The 18,484-nt window shown below is 40.0% G+C and overlaps 1 protein-coding gene across 2 annotated transcripts in view; it reads right to left on the reverse strand.

The window, feature by feature from the left end:
• The window catches only part of gnb1b (guanine nucleotide binding protein (G protein), beta polypeptide 1b), a 45,699-nt gene that overhangs the window by 16,071 nt on the left and 11,144 nt on the right, over positions 1-18,484 (reverse strand). For both annotated transcript variants that reach the window (XM_067460451.1, XM_067460450.1), the window contains exon 2: positions 9,727-9,834. In XM_067460451.1, coding sequence (XP_067316552.1) covers positions 9,727-9,783 — 57 coding nt within the window. In that variant the 5' untranslated portion in view covers positions 9,784-9,834. The remainder of the gene's footprint in view (positions 1-9,726; positions 9,835-18,484) is intronic.

Below are 18,484 nucleotides of genomic sequence, written 5' to 3' on the forward strand. Positions count from 1 at the left end.
TGTACCAGGAACTTTTTTACAGGAACTTTTCTCCCCCCCAGACCTGCAACTGTCTGCGTTTCCACCACGATCTAAAGTTCTGTGAAGATTAGGCAGATTAGTCCGGTGATGTAGGACTGCGCGCGACTGCTCCTCCAAGTCAGTGACGGACAGTAATCATTTTAGCGATAATATATCCACGCTTACAAGCACACTTTTTTTTTCATTCCGATTGAAAGATTTAGTGGACTGTTTACATGAGACGTTATCTAAACCGATCTGGTGTTGACATGTGATGACTTTGAATCGCAATCATTTTGTCACATGCAGTTTGTCTGCCGCATCAAAAATATCAATGCTGTTTTCTCCAGCAGCTGGAATGTGTTAACTGTAGCCATAGCAACTCTTAACGGCCACCAGGACTAATATAGTATTATAAGCTATTTATTTGTTGTAAAGTGTAATAATCATCTCAGAAAAAAATTAATTCTTCTGTCAGGCGCAGTTAAAGTAAAAACTGCTTGGGGCAATATATGCTGTGTCTGTGCGTTCACACCGCCGGCGGCGAGAGCGGCAAGCTGGCCGGAAGTCATTCATTTTCAATGGGAGCCGGGCGACGAGCTCCGGCTACCTGTCCTGTAGACCCGTTCGCAATTTGGTGTTGGGGGAATTTCTCATTTGAACTGAGTTAGTGGGTCCCTAGACATGAAAAATCACAGAGGTGCTCGTCCGCCATAGTGCCACGAATGACGTAGTGGTCAAATCAAATATGGCCGCCGATGGATGATGATGAAAATCCAACTTCTATGTTTCTGAATGTATATACACATGTAATACCTCTATTTAGACTTCCTATTGTATGTGGAATTAATTTCTGATATTGTTATGACCATAATGGGTGAATTTTGACCTTTAACAGGCATGGTCAAGGTAATTTTCCTATTCAGAAGACCTTGGCCATAACTTGGCCATTATTAGGAATAAAAGCCAGATGCAATAAGTTTAATTCTACTAAATCTGACATTTAACATTCATTGCTAATATTTTTTTAACATTAAGGATCATCTTGTCATTGAAATATCAAGGTCAACATCATTTTTTATAAAAAAATATTTTTTTCTTTATAGTCACTTATTGTTGTTTCCTTCAATTATTTGTTTTATTTTTTAACAAGACATGAAGAGAAGAAATGTAACAATTATAAACATCCTCTTTGAAGTTTTAGTTTAATTGGGTGTTAGTACAATGATAAACAACTGGGTGCAAATAAAACTATGTAGCAATAGCCTGACAAGATGTTGGGCCTAGGAACTTCCCATTGACAGGGCTCGATCTGAGAGGCGGGATAAACGGTTGTCTTTCAAATTCACTCTGCACGCAATAGGATAGAGCTACAACCAACCAGAGCAACAAAGAAGGTGAAGTGGAACTAGTTGATAGGTTAAACTTTCGCTGTATCCGGTCGGCAAAACTCCGAACACATCTTCCTTTCTTAAGAATGATTTCAGTACCGTTCTTTTCTCAAAGAAAAGCTTAACTCTGAGTCTTCCAGAGTCGCGGCCAAAGCCAATTTGAAAGAACGCTGTTTGCCAGCTTCTTTGTTTACAAGTAGCACGCGGAACCTCCGCAACTCTGCTGTCATTATATTAAGCCCGCCCACCGACTCTATACACAATTTGATTGGCCTGACCAGAGTTTGTTTTTTACAGCTCACAATTCAACGAAGAGTTGCTAGACTACCCTGGCTGCAAATTAGCTTTGCTGCCGCTAGGGTGTGTCTAGATTTCTAAGCTAAAGAAGCAATAAAACTGATACAAATTACATCATATCAAATGAACTAAAAGTGCACCATATAGTCTGATTTCTCTCAAAGTGTACTGTATGTGTTCATGCATGTTAGTGGGATGGGTTTTTACAGGATGATTTTTCCATGGCAGAATATGGTGCATGAACTTCAGCAGCACAAAAGCCACATCGGCGATTGTCACACTTGCCTGCACACTTACTTAAGCCCCTTTCACACTGCACGTCGGACCCGCAATATTCCCGGAACATTGCCGGGTCGCCTTCTGTGTGAAAGCAACCACGTCCCGGGATTGATTACCGAATTCGACCCGGGTCGGGGACCTAGTAACATTGCAGTATTCGACCCGGGACGAGCGCTGTGTGAACAAAAGCCGAAACTAATGCCGCAACGTGTACGTAGTTATCGTGCGACTCCTAGAGCTTGTGTTTTCAATAACACAACCCTGCCGTGCCAGAAGAGCTCGTTGGTGTTTTAAACGCAGAGTGTTCGTATACAAAAGAAACTAAAATTAAACAAGCAGAAATGTGTGCAAACTGGACACAAGTCGAGACCACGGAGCTCCTTACTATCCGCGCTGAAGCTGAGATCGCTCGCCATTATACGTCACATCCGGATGTCACGTGTCAACTCGACCCGGGACCGTTAAGCGTTGTGTGTGAAAGCGCACATATTACGGCATTTCGCTGGCAGTGTGAATGGGCCAAATCTAGCGGCCCGGGAACAAATGCCGGGTCGCATTATCCGTGTATTTGCCGAAATCGCAGTGTGAAAGGGGCTTTACTGTGAGCAGACTTGGTGGTATGGGCTTCAGACATTTTGATGGCAGGGGTGTGCCAAAGTTGCAAGCAAGTGGCATGTCGTATGAACCAGAAAAGCCCCTCGTTGGATGTGGCCTCTGATCCCACTACTTGTGGAAGGGAGAGCATCAATTCCAGAACTTCCTCTGGTGTAGATTTCTATCCTGAAATCATCAAATGTCTTAGCTGCATCTTGCTCTGTCAAGGTGTCTGCCTCTTCAAAGTTGGCTAAGTATTGCACTGGGTCAGAAGCCATAGCAGCATGTTTAGTCCCCATGTTGCTCATACAGTCATCTCCAGTCAGAATATGTCCTTTAACCACTGTCTTTGTCAGTGACGCATCAAGATGATAGCATGCTCACTGTTGATCAATTGGTGCGATGCTCAATAGTGAGATGAAGTGAGAAGTATCTTTTGATACTCCTGGTAAAATACAAGAAAAGTTAAATCTTGTCCTCTTATTTTTTGTGAACTCTGTCCAGTATTGTATACACAATACACAGTATAAGGGCAGACTATAAATTTAGTTAGTTCGCATGTACATGTCTTTTGAGATTCTTCAAAATAGGAAAATGACTATGACCATGCCATTTGGGGGGGGGGGGGGGGGGGGGTGAAATGCTGTTTCATGCATACTGAGCTTTTTACACTGTTAAAGACTTGGATTCCCATCCTAAACATAGACAAAGTTTCAAAAAATAATGTTGGACGTTTGATGGAGTATTTCTGTGTTAAAAATACTCCTTCCGATTTCTCACAAGTTTCGGAGAGTTTTTTTCGGGTATGGCTCGGCTTGACGTGGACAGAGCGGAAGATCCTTGTATGGGCCTTACGGGCTCTTCTCCCGGTAGGGTGAGCGCGCGTGATTAGAGCGAGAGAGAGGAAATGCACGGCCATAAACACTCCACGCCGCGCTCCACTTTATTCCTATGAGTGACATCAAGCGACTTCAACGCTTCAGCACACCATTCTGGGAAGGCAGCGCTGCATTTGAACCGATTTGAACGCAGAAATGACGGGAAGCTTCACAACATATCTTCAGTCGCGTCTCAAAGTGGATCTCCACCGTTCACTGCTGTCAGGACTTCACCAAATCATACCAAAGAAGTGTGTTTTTGACGGAGCAGTCCCAGCGATAAAGGTTTGGTCCTGCTTTGGAAGCAGCCGGTGAGTAAAACTGCTTCAAATGTCTGTGCTGTTGGCTATCGTCGCGTGAGTAAACATCAGTAAACGACACAATCGCGTGCTTCGTCATTCAAATGCGCTAACGTTACTCCATTGTTGTTCTATGTATAACGTTACACTACTCTGACGTGCAAAACCGTTTTGCTTGCTACTGCTAAGGTTTAGTCGCATACAATAGTCCATAAACCGAATCAAACTGCGAGTAAACACACACAAATCCTGCTGTTAATTTTTCTCCTGTTTAATTTATTTCAGCCTCAGATTTGATTCTGGATCATTATCTGTATTAGCTGAGATAGCGATGGGTTTCTCCACACTTGAGGACGTCACCGCTTTGTCCGCTCTCGTCTTTCTTTAGCTCCGCCCACTCGATACGCCTCCAGGCGCTCGGTTTTTTCCGGAAAGACTGTACAGCCCATATTTCTTTTATAAATATAATAAAACTAAAGACTTTTCGGAGATATGAAGGATGCAATACTACTCTATAGGTACTCAAGACTGACATGAGATTGACTGAAACTGAGTGTTTCACCCCCCCTTTAAGGTCAAAATCACCCAATATGGTCATATCAATAGCAGAAATGAATTCCACATACCATAATTAGTCAAAATAGAGGTATTACATGTGTATAAACATTCAGAAACCAATATGTTGGATTTTCATCGTCATCCGATGGCGGCCATATTTGATTTGACCACTACGTCATTCGTGGCACTATGGTGGACGAGCACCTCTGTGATTTTTCATGTCTAGGGACCCACTAACTCAGTTCAAATGAGAAATTCCCCCAACACCAAATTGCGAACGGGTCTACAGGCCAGGTCCAGGATGTGTCTTTGACGATTTGGGCTTCGAGGAGAGTTGAAATCAGCTCAACTTTATGGTAATGAGCTATGACGCGGTTCGGCGGCAACAGGCGGCAACCAGTCAGAAAGTAGAAGTGCTCCGCTTGAGAGAAATCCAGAGAACTCAGGCCTGTAAATTTTGGTTCCGACCACATTAGTTCCCAAGCAAATTGTAGGAGAGGTTGATCATTGCTGTTCGGGTTTCCCTATCATTTATGACAAGATCATTCATAGTGATGTGTAATTTGTTAAGAAGTCGCGCAACACTATTTTACAGGCGCTAGAATGCTCGTTGTTCAGCGGGTATGCAATTAATTCTTACTTTCACATTTAAACGATTTCATGACGTTAATTTATACCCTACTTGTGGTTAGTATATCCATCAACATGCTTGTTTGATTTGCGGCCTCTTTAAGTACAGTTTAAAAAAAGAAAAAACATTCGATCTACGTCAGAGCGGCAGCACGTCCATGGAGCTTTCTACAGCGTCGTTGTCAGGGCGGCAAGAGCGAAATTTGACGCTTTCGCCGGCGGCAGTGTGAATGCACAGTGTCATTACTCCAACATTATCTTCATAACTTACGAAATAAAAAGTTTACCCCTCAGAAAAATTAACTTTCCTCTCTTGTCAACAAAAGCGTGGCGCGCGCTGTCACGTCATGTAAGGACGCACACTTAAAAGTAATCGGTCAGGTCGTTTACATGGTGAAAAATATAGACTGTAAAAAAAATTAATCATGAGTATGGAAGAGATTCAAGCTGTGCTGCTTTTGCTGGTTTACTAAAGAGGTAATTAACAACGACAGAAAAGAGCACTAGCATATTCAGAAAGCTTGTAAAGCTAGATTTAAAATGACAATGTATATTATTATCAGCTATTACGGACATTGAACGCGAGATGGCTGAGATGAACGCGCGCCATCAGACAGAGAGCAAGACTGATATTTAACGTTATTGAACGCAAAACGAACCTCGAAAAAGACTTTTAAAAATGCCAGTAGAAATAAAATGCTGCGTAAGCTCAACCAATCAGCATGTTCAGCGCCCAAGTCCCGCCCTCAAAAGTTCCTGAACTTTGAAAAAGTACTACCTCGCGAGCAGGGCCGTTTGGAGGGGGAAATATTTACCCGGAACTTCATTTAGACCCTGGTTCCTGCGGTCAAAACACCGAGTACCACCCCAAAGTTCCTGGTTCCTGGGTAAAGTTCCTGTGGTGGAAACGCGGCTAATGGAAACCCATGTGTAAGTCTTGAGTGACCCAGTCGGTGCCAAGTGAAGACGCTTCTTTTTAAACTTTTTCATACTAGGGCTGGGATAAACGATTATTTTTTAAACGATTAATCTAGCGATTATTTTTTCGATGCATCGATTAATCTAACGATTAATTTTTCCTGTCCGATTCGGTTACGATTCGATTCGATTATCTCCCCATTAATTGCCTAATAGCAATTTATACTTGTTGATTTAATTATCTGAATGAAAAAATGAATTCCTTAACATTGCAATATATGTTTATTGCTCTTAAAATTCCAAAGTAAGACTATACAAGAGCAATGCATTCAATAAAACCTTGAAAACATAAAGTAGGCTACACACACACACACACAAATAAATAAGTATTAACCTACAACAAAGAAACATATTATACGATTTTTCTATGTATGCAGCTCAGCCTACAGGCTATGCCCATCGATTAAATATCAACAAGTTGGTTAATCAAATCCAGGGACAAACTGCAAGCGTGAGCGTCTCGGCTGCGTGGCGTGTCCGTTTTTGTTTCGGCTCACATGTTAACAGGTTGCAGTTTGCACACTGCCTGTGACGCGCGGAAAACGCGTGCATGCTGGAAATAGAAGAGCGCCTATTTTTCACGTGTGTTGGGAGCGTCTCCAGGCAAAATAGAATAGGAAAAGATGTTTATATATCATTTTGACACGAATACATATTATTAAATTACATTTTCATGTTTGAAAGTCTGTAGGTTTACATAAATGCAGATATAGGCCTAATTGTAATAATAAAAAACGTCAATTATCGATTTTGAAATATTGCAACTGTCAATACAGAACGAAATATTCTGTAGCCTATTTTGCCGTCAATACCATAGATATGTGGCTACTCCCGACGTTTTCTTTGCTGTATCAGTAGGCTATTTATGTTTAACATTAGGAATAGGGCTTCCCTCCGCATCAATAGAAAACGCCACGCAGCCCCGTGGCTGACCCGCAACAGAAACGCCACGCGCATCCGCGGCATGACAGTGAAAACAGTTACATGTAGAGTGCATTATGGGCGCCAATATTCCGTTTAAAACCGGAATAGTCCTGGGATGAAACTGCTCACTTAGAGGATGGATACCCTCAGTCACATCAGCGCGATTAGACATTGAACGTTTTAAATTTAAAACAGCTTATTATGTAGGTAACGTAGCCAATGTGTCCGATGCTTTCACTTGATGCAAACGTTTGTTTTTGTGATTAAAATACATCAAATATTACCAAAACATCTGTCTTCCTGTGTGCAGAAATTTGTTTATGTAGCCGTGACAACAAAACGCGTGCGCGCATGCCTGTGATGCTCAGTGCGCACCGCGCGCCAACCCCATAGACCAGGGCTATTCAAATCTTACCCTGGAGGGCCAATGCGGTGCAGAGTTTCGCTCCAACCCTGATCAAACACACCTGAACATGCTAATCAATGTCTTCAGGATCATTAGAAAATCACAGGTGGGTGTGTTTGATCAGGGTTGGAGCGAAACTGCACTGCATTGGCCCTCCAGGGTAAGATTTGAATAGCCCTGCCATAGACTGTGGCCAACCCGCAAGCCTTGCACTTCTGAAAGTTCTGTCATCGATGACGTTGACGCGTTGTCCCAGCCCTATTTCATACAGTTTATTAGTATATTAGTCTCATTCCTTCTTCCACTTGCTAGTGATGTATAAGCTAATTAATATTCTGAAAGGTAAGATTTGACAATCAGATACTTCATACTTTGTTTATGTAATAAACAACATTATTGTAATAAACAACGAGTTCATGTGTTGTATATCACCACCGTACAGTAACATGAGATATGTTGAAAAAGCGATATAAAATGAAGTATATAAGCTTTGTTCATTTAATCTACCCCTTGAACAAGTTGAGTAAGCTAATTGGTAGCATTATTGACCCATTAAGGTTGATTTAATCATTGACTGATTGATTATGGCTAAAAGTATATAGATTTGAGCCAACATTTGGCAATTCTAGTCTATAACTGAAGAGCACAATAGCCGAGGGTCGGTAAGCATCTCCGCCTGAGGTAATATGTAAAGCGCTGTGATGGAGGAAGTATCGGGTTCAGATTCTTTCAGGATAGCTTGCGAGGAATGAGAACAGTACAGTTACAGTAAAGGCTCTTCCTCCATTGTGTAAACTATGTAAACAACCGCCGACTGTATTTAAATGACTTTCGGTTAGGCAAATAGTCCTGTGTTTCAAGAGACTACCAGGTAAAAATATCCTTCCGATTAAATAGAATTTAAATGTCTATTTTAAATATGACCTGTGTGTCAATCTTTGATTATGAAGATGTGCATTACTTTCCTCTAGTGTCCCGGTGGTCCAAAATGACCCTTTTCAAACTGGAGTTTAATCGATAGTCAAATTATGCTCAAGTCGGACTGAATAATCAGCAAATATTTGGCCATTTTCAAAAGGAATAAGATAGATTTTTTTTTATTTATTATTGTATTCTGTCTACTTTATTCTATGTGAAGTACTTTGGGTTTGACAAAAGCACAATATAAATAAAATGCATCATTATCATATTGATCCATTAGTAGATATTTGACCGTTTCATTACGGTCAATTAGAACTAGGGCTGAACGATATTCTGTTTTAACATCGACATCGCGATGTGCGCGTGTGCGATAGTCACATCGCCGGAACATGCGATGTGAAGGGTAGTAGTATTTTTTTTTTACGGTCTATGGTAGTAGCCCATGGTGTATTAAGGAAGCACACAGTAAACACGAGTTTGTTGCTGGAGTGACCGCTCACGGCCAAACATTCACTGCTAAAATGCGTGACGAAGAGGATCCGAATAGGGGAAAAAAAGGTTTGTACCAGAAATAAGCTTTTTGGGACTATTTTGGCTACATAAAGGAGGATGTTGAACAAAAAGAGGTACTTTGCATGGAGTGTCTTGTGGCCACAAAACAAGAAAACACCACCAATTTGTCTGATCACTTAAAACGACACAACAGCTCTATACGATGAATACAAAGCAGGGCTCGACATTAACGCTTGTCCGGGACATGTGGGTGTTTTGAAGGGACAAGTGAAAGAGAATTTTACTTGACTGACGGACAAGAGCCTGATTAAAACAAAAAATAACTAGCGAATCACCAAAATGCAAGAATGTTTGTGCATTTATTTAGTGTAAGTGGCGATCGATTGTGGATAATAATATATAATGAACTGATGATAATAAGGTCGCGCTGTTGACGCTCGTGCAGCCTCTCGAGGAGAAATCACAACACTAGAGCGTTTTCCTGAATACCATCACGACTGAAAATGACACTGATTTCATATGACAGCTCCATAAACAACTAATTAACATTCACTTAGTCACTTACATTTTAGATGCAATATTTAGTGTTTTTGTTCTATTTCAGCAGGGAAAATCGTTCATAGCAGACCCGTAACACGTCTCACTCATAGCAACAAGTGTGAACGATTCAGCGTTCGAATGAATCGTTTGAATGAACGACTCAGTGACTCACTCATTAAGACGGTCACCTGCTGCCACCTACTGGAGGTTTAGTTTCATGTTTACACATATTTTCCAACATTTCTTTTTGTCACTTGTAATGAAGCTTGCTTATTAGTGAAATTATTAATATCACGGAATGGTAATTATTGACTTTAGCCTGGATGGATGGCTCTCAATATCGCAATATATATCGTTGGGGGAAAAAATATCGCAATGTAATTTTTTTCCAATATCGTGCAGGCCTAATTAGAACATTTAGTTTATATCATGTTTAATAACTAATTTGAGCATTATTATATGTATGGATTAGGGATTAGTGAATGCAATTATACATCCATTGAGAGAGAGGTTCTTACTCTGATCTGGTTCTTCAGCTGCTCGGCCTCCTGGCGTAACTGGTCCAGTTCACTCATTTTCCTCTTCTAAAGCTCTGCCTCACTCCTACAGCCGGGACACGTTCTGATCTGCAGCAGAGAAAAACATTCAGGCTCGAAATCCAAAGTCAACCACCAATAGACAATGTAAGATTAACAAGAAAAGTCTGAACTTTATTGTGCATATTTCTGGTTTTTGAAAAGCTTCCTACAATGTAACTGGTGATCAGCATCAAATAGAGACACACACCCATATCGCTCAACATGCTAGCTTCATCACTGTATAATCACTGCATTTACCATGTCATGCAACATCGGTTAATGGATTGGCTGGTTGATTGTTTATCAATACACAAGGGTGCATAAATCAAGATCCAACCCACCACATTAGCTACTGAAAGCAACCATTTCCTCTTGTGGTGAAATGAGTTGTTGCTTCTTAATGAAAAATGCAGAAGTGCAAAGAGAACAACAGAAAGAAAGCAGCTGTGATTCTGTCCTTTTATGATGTCAATAATCTGCCTGAAAAAAAAAGACAGTATCCTAAAGTCTAGCATTAAAAAACATGGCTTTTTACTTCCATAACGTTACAAATTAGGAGTAAAGCAGGATATTCAATGAGAAATGTAGGACAGGACTCGATTTTATCCATTGGGAATTGATTGGATGATGAAAACTGGGTGCTACATCCAAGAATGGGGTCATGTGGTTGTAGGGAGGGATGAAAAAAAAAGGAGAGGGCTCAACGACATCAGCTGAAAAGGAAAGTCGTTTCAAAGACGGAGCAATTTATTACATTTACGATTATTGAGACCTGGGAAGTAAATAGGGACATTTTAATTTAATCCGAAAAGCCATGCCTACACTAGAAGCTGTTTACACTGGACTAGGGGTGTGCGCAACAGCTAATTTCATAACCATTTAAATGGAAATTTAGTAACCTACTAGTCTCATAGCTGATAATGCAGAGAAAGCTTCTTTTCATTAAAAAAATAACTTGCCTCTCACCCTAAAAGGGATAGTCTTTAGTACTGTACAGACTTTAATTTCAGTTGTTCAGTCTCTTCTCCCTTTCTCTCTAAAAGCCAGTTGTGCTCATGCCATGGCGGATTCACTATTTACATGAGGAAAGACTGAACGCTTCTCCCGAGTGTAATCCTTTAATTTTTTAGATTTAAAAACATGTGCGTGTTGCTGCGCACTCGCGTGTGTAATAATCAGAGTGCGTGTGTTGTGCGCCACCTATAGGCTCATATTATTTACACACCCTAGGGCTGCACGTTTTCAAGTTTTTCATTAACCGTTTTCCCGAGGCCCTTAGCGGTTAATACTCGGTTAACCATAGTGTGCGTCAAGGTTATTATTTTTAGTTTAATAATTTGACGACCGCCATCTCCGTAGTGAACGCGCCTATAGAGAGAAATGCACATCCTGGATTACATAATCAGAGAGTAGCCTATTTCTTTTCGTTTTAAATTGTTAAAAGACATTTCAAGCTTTCTTAAGATATATTTCATGTCTGTGAGGCCTACGCTGAGTTTTGTTAAATTAGGATGAGATGCGCTCCAGTTCACGAGCAATGCGAGTGGCCGTGAGGACGCCTGCATGATTAGGGCATGTAGTAAAATATGCAGCCGAGAATGATTCACACAGCGTTTGACTCGCACGGCTGAGCCTCTCCCAGCAGAGTTCAAGCATCTGTGGACTCGTTCCTTCAGCTCTGGCCATCTTGCTTTCAGTCCGCGATTAGCTTTTTTCTTCTTCTTCATTACAGTTAAAGTAACGTCTACTTTTCTCTAGTCCCTCACAAGTTTCTCACTTCAAACTTTCTTTCTTCTGATCCGTTATGCACAGCACGCGCGGCTCCCGCTTTGCTTCTGCCCTAATCCGACTTATAGTCCAGTGCGACTTATGTTATTTTCCTCTTCATGACGCATTTTTTGACTAATGCGACTTATACTCCGGAGCGACTTATATCCTGAAAATGCGGTAAGCACTGCATTTCAATACTTGCATTTTGCCCCGTCACTCTCAATTTTAAAGTGCTCCCACGCTGTACTTTTCTTTGCCCGCTTCATGTTAGAAAGCTGGTCATGACTTCTTCTTGTGGATATTACAAATGTCTGGGAGCGCCCTGGCGGTCTCTAGTGGTGCAATATATTACAACTAAATTCAAAGCACGTCAGTGACGCCACTTAACCGAGCAAAATGTTTCACTCTGTTACGCAATTTTTAACGGTTAATCGGTTAACCATGGACACCCCTAACACACCCATTAAATAATACAGAAATCCCGCACTATTGACTTCAGAGCAGGTTTGTGTTGGTCAGTGGTTTTCAGTTCCACACAATAGCAACGCTCCAACAATGCTCCTAAACACCTGGTTTAGATGCCCATTGGTGAACAACGTGCAGCTGGACGTAAGAAAATGAGAACTGCGTCAGGCTGAAACTAGCAAAAAACATTAGTCAGCTAGTCTCGCACATTCCTACACTGGACGCAACAAAACGAGTGTTACAAATCCATTTGTGCTTTTTATGAGAAGTATCGCGAGTAAGTTTACCATCAGGATTTAAGTTGTGCCACATCCAGTGTAGAAAAACATCACTGATTTTAATGGATTTTATTGTCTCTTGCCATGTCACATCGTGCCGTTGAAAGACAAATAGCAATTAAATATAACAGCTAGCATTAAAGGTTAATGTCCCAACTGAACAATTAAGCCACCAACTATTGTCTGTCTATACAAACACTACAAAAACTGCATTTCTTTCTTAGTATTTTTGTCTTGTTTCCAGTCTAAATATCTAAAAATTCTTAAAACAAGAAGTATTTACTAGACAAGTAAAAATTATTGTCTTGTTTTGTGAAAAAAATAACTCAATTAAGAGTTTGTGCTTAAAATAAGCAAAATAATCAGCCAATGGGGTAAAGCAAAATAATGTTGTTTTCTGTTTGAATTAAGATTATTTTTCTCACCCCATTGGCAGATCTTATTTTAAGCAAAAAAATCTCTTAATTTTGAGTTATTTCTTCCCAAAACAAGACAATTACTTTTGCTTGTCTAGTAAATGCTTCTTAATGCAAGATTTTTTCAAATGTTTGGACCAGAAACAAGACAAAAATACTAAGTAAGAAAAGCACTTTTTGCAGTGAAGGTCTGGTTTCCAGACTAAAGCGCTGATTCCATTCTTTAATTAAATGATAATAACCAGATGCACTCTGAAACCTTTACAGCCTGTCCGTTTTAATCTCGATTTAGAGCAAACGCACTCAACGAACAATGGCGAGCCCTTCTAGGCCAGCTCTCATCCTATTAGCGTTCTCAGCCCACAGCAGTGTTTTCACACCTCTCTCTCTCTCTCTCTCTCTCTCTCTCCACAGTGTCATTGACATAATCCTGGGACACGCTTGATTCAGCTCCTTCAGGCAAATCCAGTTAAGACACACCGGGGACACTGATCGGAAGAGCAGCACCTATCCTGTTGACCCAAATCCTTCATGCGCTCAGACAAACGGCTGATGAAGGCAGCTGTTTTAATGGGCCATCGGAGTATATGCATCTAACGCTGGAGAAAGGCAGCTAATAATGGGGTTAATTTTTAAAATACACGAAGAGCATGGAAAGGATTGGCTTGCTGCAAGAGATGACGAACAACAACGTTTCAGAGGTTAATGCATGTATAAATGTGGCACAGTCATACACACAGCAATGTACTGTGCAAATATATAGTGGAAGATTTGGATGAGCAACCAGGACCACATTGGGAATACGGTTTATTTGCTTTAGTACATACTACTACTTCTGATGGTACTGCTGCAAACAAAAATGGACAGGATTTTAACTTTTTAAATGCATAAATGAATTATAAAATAAAAATAAAATGCATTGACTTTCATATCTTCAGCAGACAAATGAACAACTCAACCAGTTCAAAAAATAAACCAATGCTATTTTGCACATCCCAATCCATGTTCTACAAAAGGTTGAATTGACCACGCTACGCCAACATTACATGACCTACTTGAAAAATGACTTTTTAATTCAAATATAGAACAATTTGCAGCTGCACAATATCATGATTCTCAAGTAGCTGTCATATTTCCTATTAGCCCAGTCTCAGTTGTCCTGATCGAGCAGGTCCAAGTTTAAGCAAAGACAATCCAGATGAACATCAAGACCAAGGAAGGGCTAAGAGAAGAAAGGATGAAGAAATTATGACAATCAAACACTATTCAAGCTGAATGGGTCTGCTGAGGACCGTCAAGCAATGATCAATACGCTTGCACTACATGCAGAGAAGCCACACATAGCTTGCTATTCCCAGATGTCTGTGGTCAGGCAATCTAACTGGAGCACTAAAAATTTGGTTGGATCCATTTCCTGTAATTGCCTTTGCCCTCTGGTGCATTATGCCATGTCCTAATTGTAAGATCAATGGTTTCATGTTTGAAATGTGAAAGCTGTGTGAGCGAACAAGGCGGATGTGTTATCCGAAGAAAACATTTCTTGAGTTTATGACCCAATGAAAGAATTGCTCACCACATGACTCACGTTTACCTGCGTAAATGTTTAGAAAGTCACGCATAACAAACATAACTTAAAAACCGATAAACACGACAACAGACAAGGAAACATACTTTAAATTCAGAAAGCCCAAGCTTTTAGACACAATATTGAAGAGTGTGTTGAAAAACAACAAGCATTTTTACTTCCTTCTACGTGCTGAGAAATTCCTGAGAGCTTTTAAAGTTCCTTAAAGTTTCAGGATATACTGTGAATTTCTTACCTTATGTGGCTTGCACAAGGTTCTTTGTGTTTGACAGCCAGAAAATGTTTCTCTTTGTGAACGTCTTATCCTTTCCTATACACTTGCTTCCTCCTGATTGGCTGACCTCTTAAATGGGCCTGCATCAAGACAATTCGCCTAAGTCCTCTAATCTTGCTGATCAAAATGACATGGTTACAAAGTCCCTCACCTCACCTTCAGTTCTCTTCTAACAGCACAACCCAACATGCCTACTACCAGAGAATAATAGCACCAATATATATATATATATACATTTTATGTATTCGACACGCGGACAGCGTTTTAATCTATTCTTTGTATAAAATGTGTGTAACCTTTACTAGTCGATTCATTTGAAGCATCAACCTATTCCTGTACGTCCTTTACATAATCATCAGAAGACCTCTTCTCCGTGAACCGTAAAGCCACAAGATGCACGATATAGCGATAGATGGCGGTAATGCACGATTTTAGTTTGTGAAGATGCTGTACTACTTCAATGCAAAACTGAATGCAGCTTTTGGTCGCATTACATCGCTACTTGCTAGGAAAAGTAGTTAGTGACAGGAAAAACAACTGAGCTACTGTCATGCTACTGAAAAATGTAGTTTCGTTAGTAGTTGTTAGCTATTCCTAGGCCTGTCACAATACATTTTGCTGGACGATAAATTGGCCAAGAAATTATTGCGATAAACGATATTATTGTCGTTCTGAGACCATTGTCCTCTAAAATAATGATGATGGCATAATATTGAAGGTACATTTGTTCAAAGATCATTAAACTTATTTTTAGTTACTATTTAACACTGAAAATAGAAAAACATTTCAAAAATCCACAATAAAGTCCAGAAATGTACTTCAGCATCCATCCATCACTTAATTATCAACAATTTAGGATACAGTGTGTGTATGTGTATATATATATTTTATTATTATTATTATATATTTTTAATTTATATATAAGTAATGATGCACAAACTGAACTTGACCATCTCTGAGGAAAGCTATGTGAGATTTTGATACAGTAAGGGCATTTTCACACCTGAAAGTCCGCACCAAGGTCCGAAACAAAGTTTGTGTTTGGACATTTGGTTCTTTTTGGTTTGCTTTCACATTGCAATTATGTTAACGCACCAAAGAACTTTACGTGACGCACTGGCGTCCTGTCGTCATCATCTATGTGGGCTGCATCTTAACATTGATTGGTTTGTTAGCGGACGTGCGTCTGACGTCAGTGTGTTGTCAATTCAGCGGCTAACTTTGACAAGAATGAATGAACAGACGCATCGTTGCCAATACTGTTAATATTATGGCATTACTATCTGCAGTACCAACTATACTCGAGGCAAATTCACCAAATAAACGTCCTCATTGTGCAAACATTTTATCGGCGCCGACAGGAAAGGAGGAGCTCCTAGAAGATAAAGGCTTTTTAGCCAAACAATGTATTTTATTTTATAGTTATGTTTAAATATTATAATGTTATTTTTAAATTTCATTTAGGCTATATTGATTATGAAACGTGCACAGATGTGCAATATATGTCAAAGACATCGAGTCAGAAATAATTTTGACCACTTCATTAAGTTTTGTTTTGTAGAAAGCTGTATTTTGTATCTTAATTTTAATAAATGTTTCATCGTTTGCCTGAATTTAATAATAAGCTTAAATAAATAATATAGCAGACATCCCGTGACGGTAGGCTTGGGCGGTAATACGGTAAAATGGTATACCGCGGGATCTAAAAATAGCAACGGTATCAGTTTCAATACCGTCAAACCGTCAAAAAAAACAAAAAACAGATCAACTTACATATTGCTGATCAACAATTAATTATTAAATATTTAATAAGTTGAACTAATTAAACTATTTACATATTAAATACTATTTATTTATTAAATGCCTAAATATGTGTATGCGTTGTTGTGACAGCGTGGATGAGAGAGAGAGAGAGAGAGAGAGAGAGAGAGAGAGAGAGAGAGGGGAAAAGACGGCGAGTCGAGCACTGAGTTATTATCGAAAAAGAACACAACTTCTGCAGTTTGGAAGTATTTTGGGTTTTGACGGTAAATACAGACGAGGCATTTTGCAAATTGTGCAACAAAAAGATGACCGCGAGAGATGGAAATACCTTGAACCTAAGGGCGCATATCTGAAACCACCATCCTCACTGCTGCGTGGATGAAAAACCGAGCGCACCCTCGGACTATGCTGTAATATTGCCGAAGCCTTTTGTCACACAGCTGGCAATGTAAGCAATAAGCATGAACTCCACAAAAATCAAGTGGACATGGGACTCACAAAAAAAAAAGTCAATTGTCTCATAACGGTAAGCATAAAACGTGCAGAGAGTTTCTCAGGGGCAGGGGCTCAAATGTAAAAAATAAAATAAAAATATAGGCCTATATATATATATATATATATATATATAAGCCAAGCCAACAGTTTGTTGACGCTGTCTGAGCCTTACATCATAATGTTTTAATTATTCACGGTAATACCGTATACCGAGGTAAAATAGGGAGGAGGTTTCACGGTATCAAAATTTGGATACCGCCCAAGCCTACGTGACGGAGTGATCATTTGCGTTGCACATGAACTGGAGCGGTCTCATAAATAAACCGAAACTCATATAGTCAAGCAGAGCACGCTGCTCACGCGAGCTGACATGAGTACACAAGCGGTTCTGTTTAAAATGCTGCGCGCTCAATCACTGCATGTGCTGTGAGTTTAATCTGTGTTTTTTCACTAATCCTAGACAAGAACTTCCTGTAAATGGTCTGAAAGTCCGAACTATACAGAAAATGCTTTCACACAAGAAACGAACCGAACCTTTGTTCTGTTTGGTCCGGACCGAGACTACCTCTTTTCGTCGGACCAAATTTCGTCTGTTTGGTAAGGACCATGGTCCGAGGGAGGTTTCACACCTGTAATTTTGGTTCATACCAAACTGAAAAGTCCGAAAATCCAGACCAAACAAGGTAGGTGTGAAAGCACCCTAAGAGAGAAGACATGATGACATGCTTTTCATTTATTTGGCAAAAAAAGGAGAATGTGTATTGCAATCTCTTCCTTGTGCACGTCAAATTTAGTAACTTTGCGTGCGGCTCCGCAACCGAAGAGGCACGAGTTCCAGACGAATCTGGCTGAACATGACGTCTCATCACGCCGGCACCCAGTCTCTGCGTCGAGTATAAACACCTCATCAAACGGACGAGGCGCGTGCGGTCAACGAGAGACAAGGAAAACAAACAAGCATGCAAATGGAAATTATCGAGTTCATTTTTTATCGTGCGATTTAATTGATTTATTAACTATCGCGACAGGGCCTATAGCTATTCCCCAGCACTGCGAACAACCGCATTCGATAAACCCGTGCTGAACCGCAATGGACAACTGTTGTCTGCCACATGGGGGAGTCCGATATTGACAAAGCAATGATATCTCAATGTTTTCAGGGATTGCATCGATAATGACAATTATATGGGGATTTTTACTTTTATAAAGCCATTTTTTCTGACCTAATTAAATGTTCTATTCTTTGTTATCAAATTCTTACATTAAATCAATAAATTCATTTCTACTAATAAGACCCAGTAGGGCTGTTAACAATCAAATTAATTATCAATATAATTCACCTTTGCAAAGGAGAGAAAAGATTCATTTACACACCAGTCTTGGGTGTAATTAGTTACTGTAATTGAAATACGGAAGGCGATCGGCCAAAACTTTACTTTATATAACGTTTTAAATATGGATATTTATTTTACACAAACGCATCAATTCAGTTCCAAAAGGCCTTTATTGACCATCTGGAGCCGTGTGGAGCAGTTATTTGATGGACAGATGCATTTTTATGGACTTTTAACAGGCAACAATTTCTGCCATTATAAAGCTTGGATTAGCCAGGATTAAAAAGAAAGAAAAAAGAACTCCACTTTTATACGTC

This window comes from Pseudorasbora parva, chromosome 12 (genome assembly GCF_024679245.1).
Source record: "Pseudorasbora parva isolate DD20220531a chromosome 12, ASM2467924v1, whole genome shotgun sequence".
In the NCBI taxonomy this organism is placed as follows: Eukaryota; Metazoa; Chordata; class Actinopteri; order Cypriniformes; family Gobionidae; genus Pseudorasbora; species Pseudorasbora parva.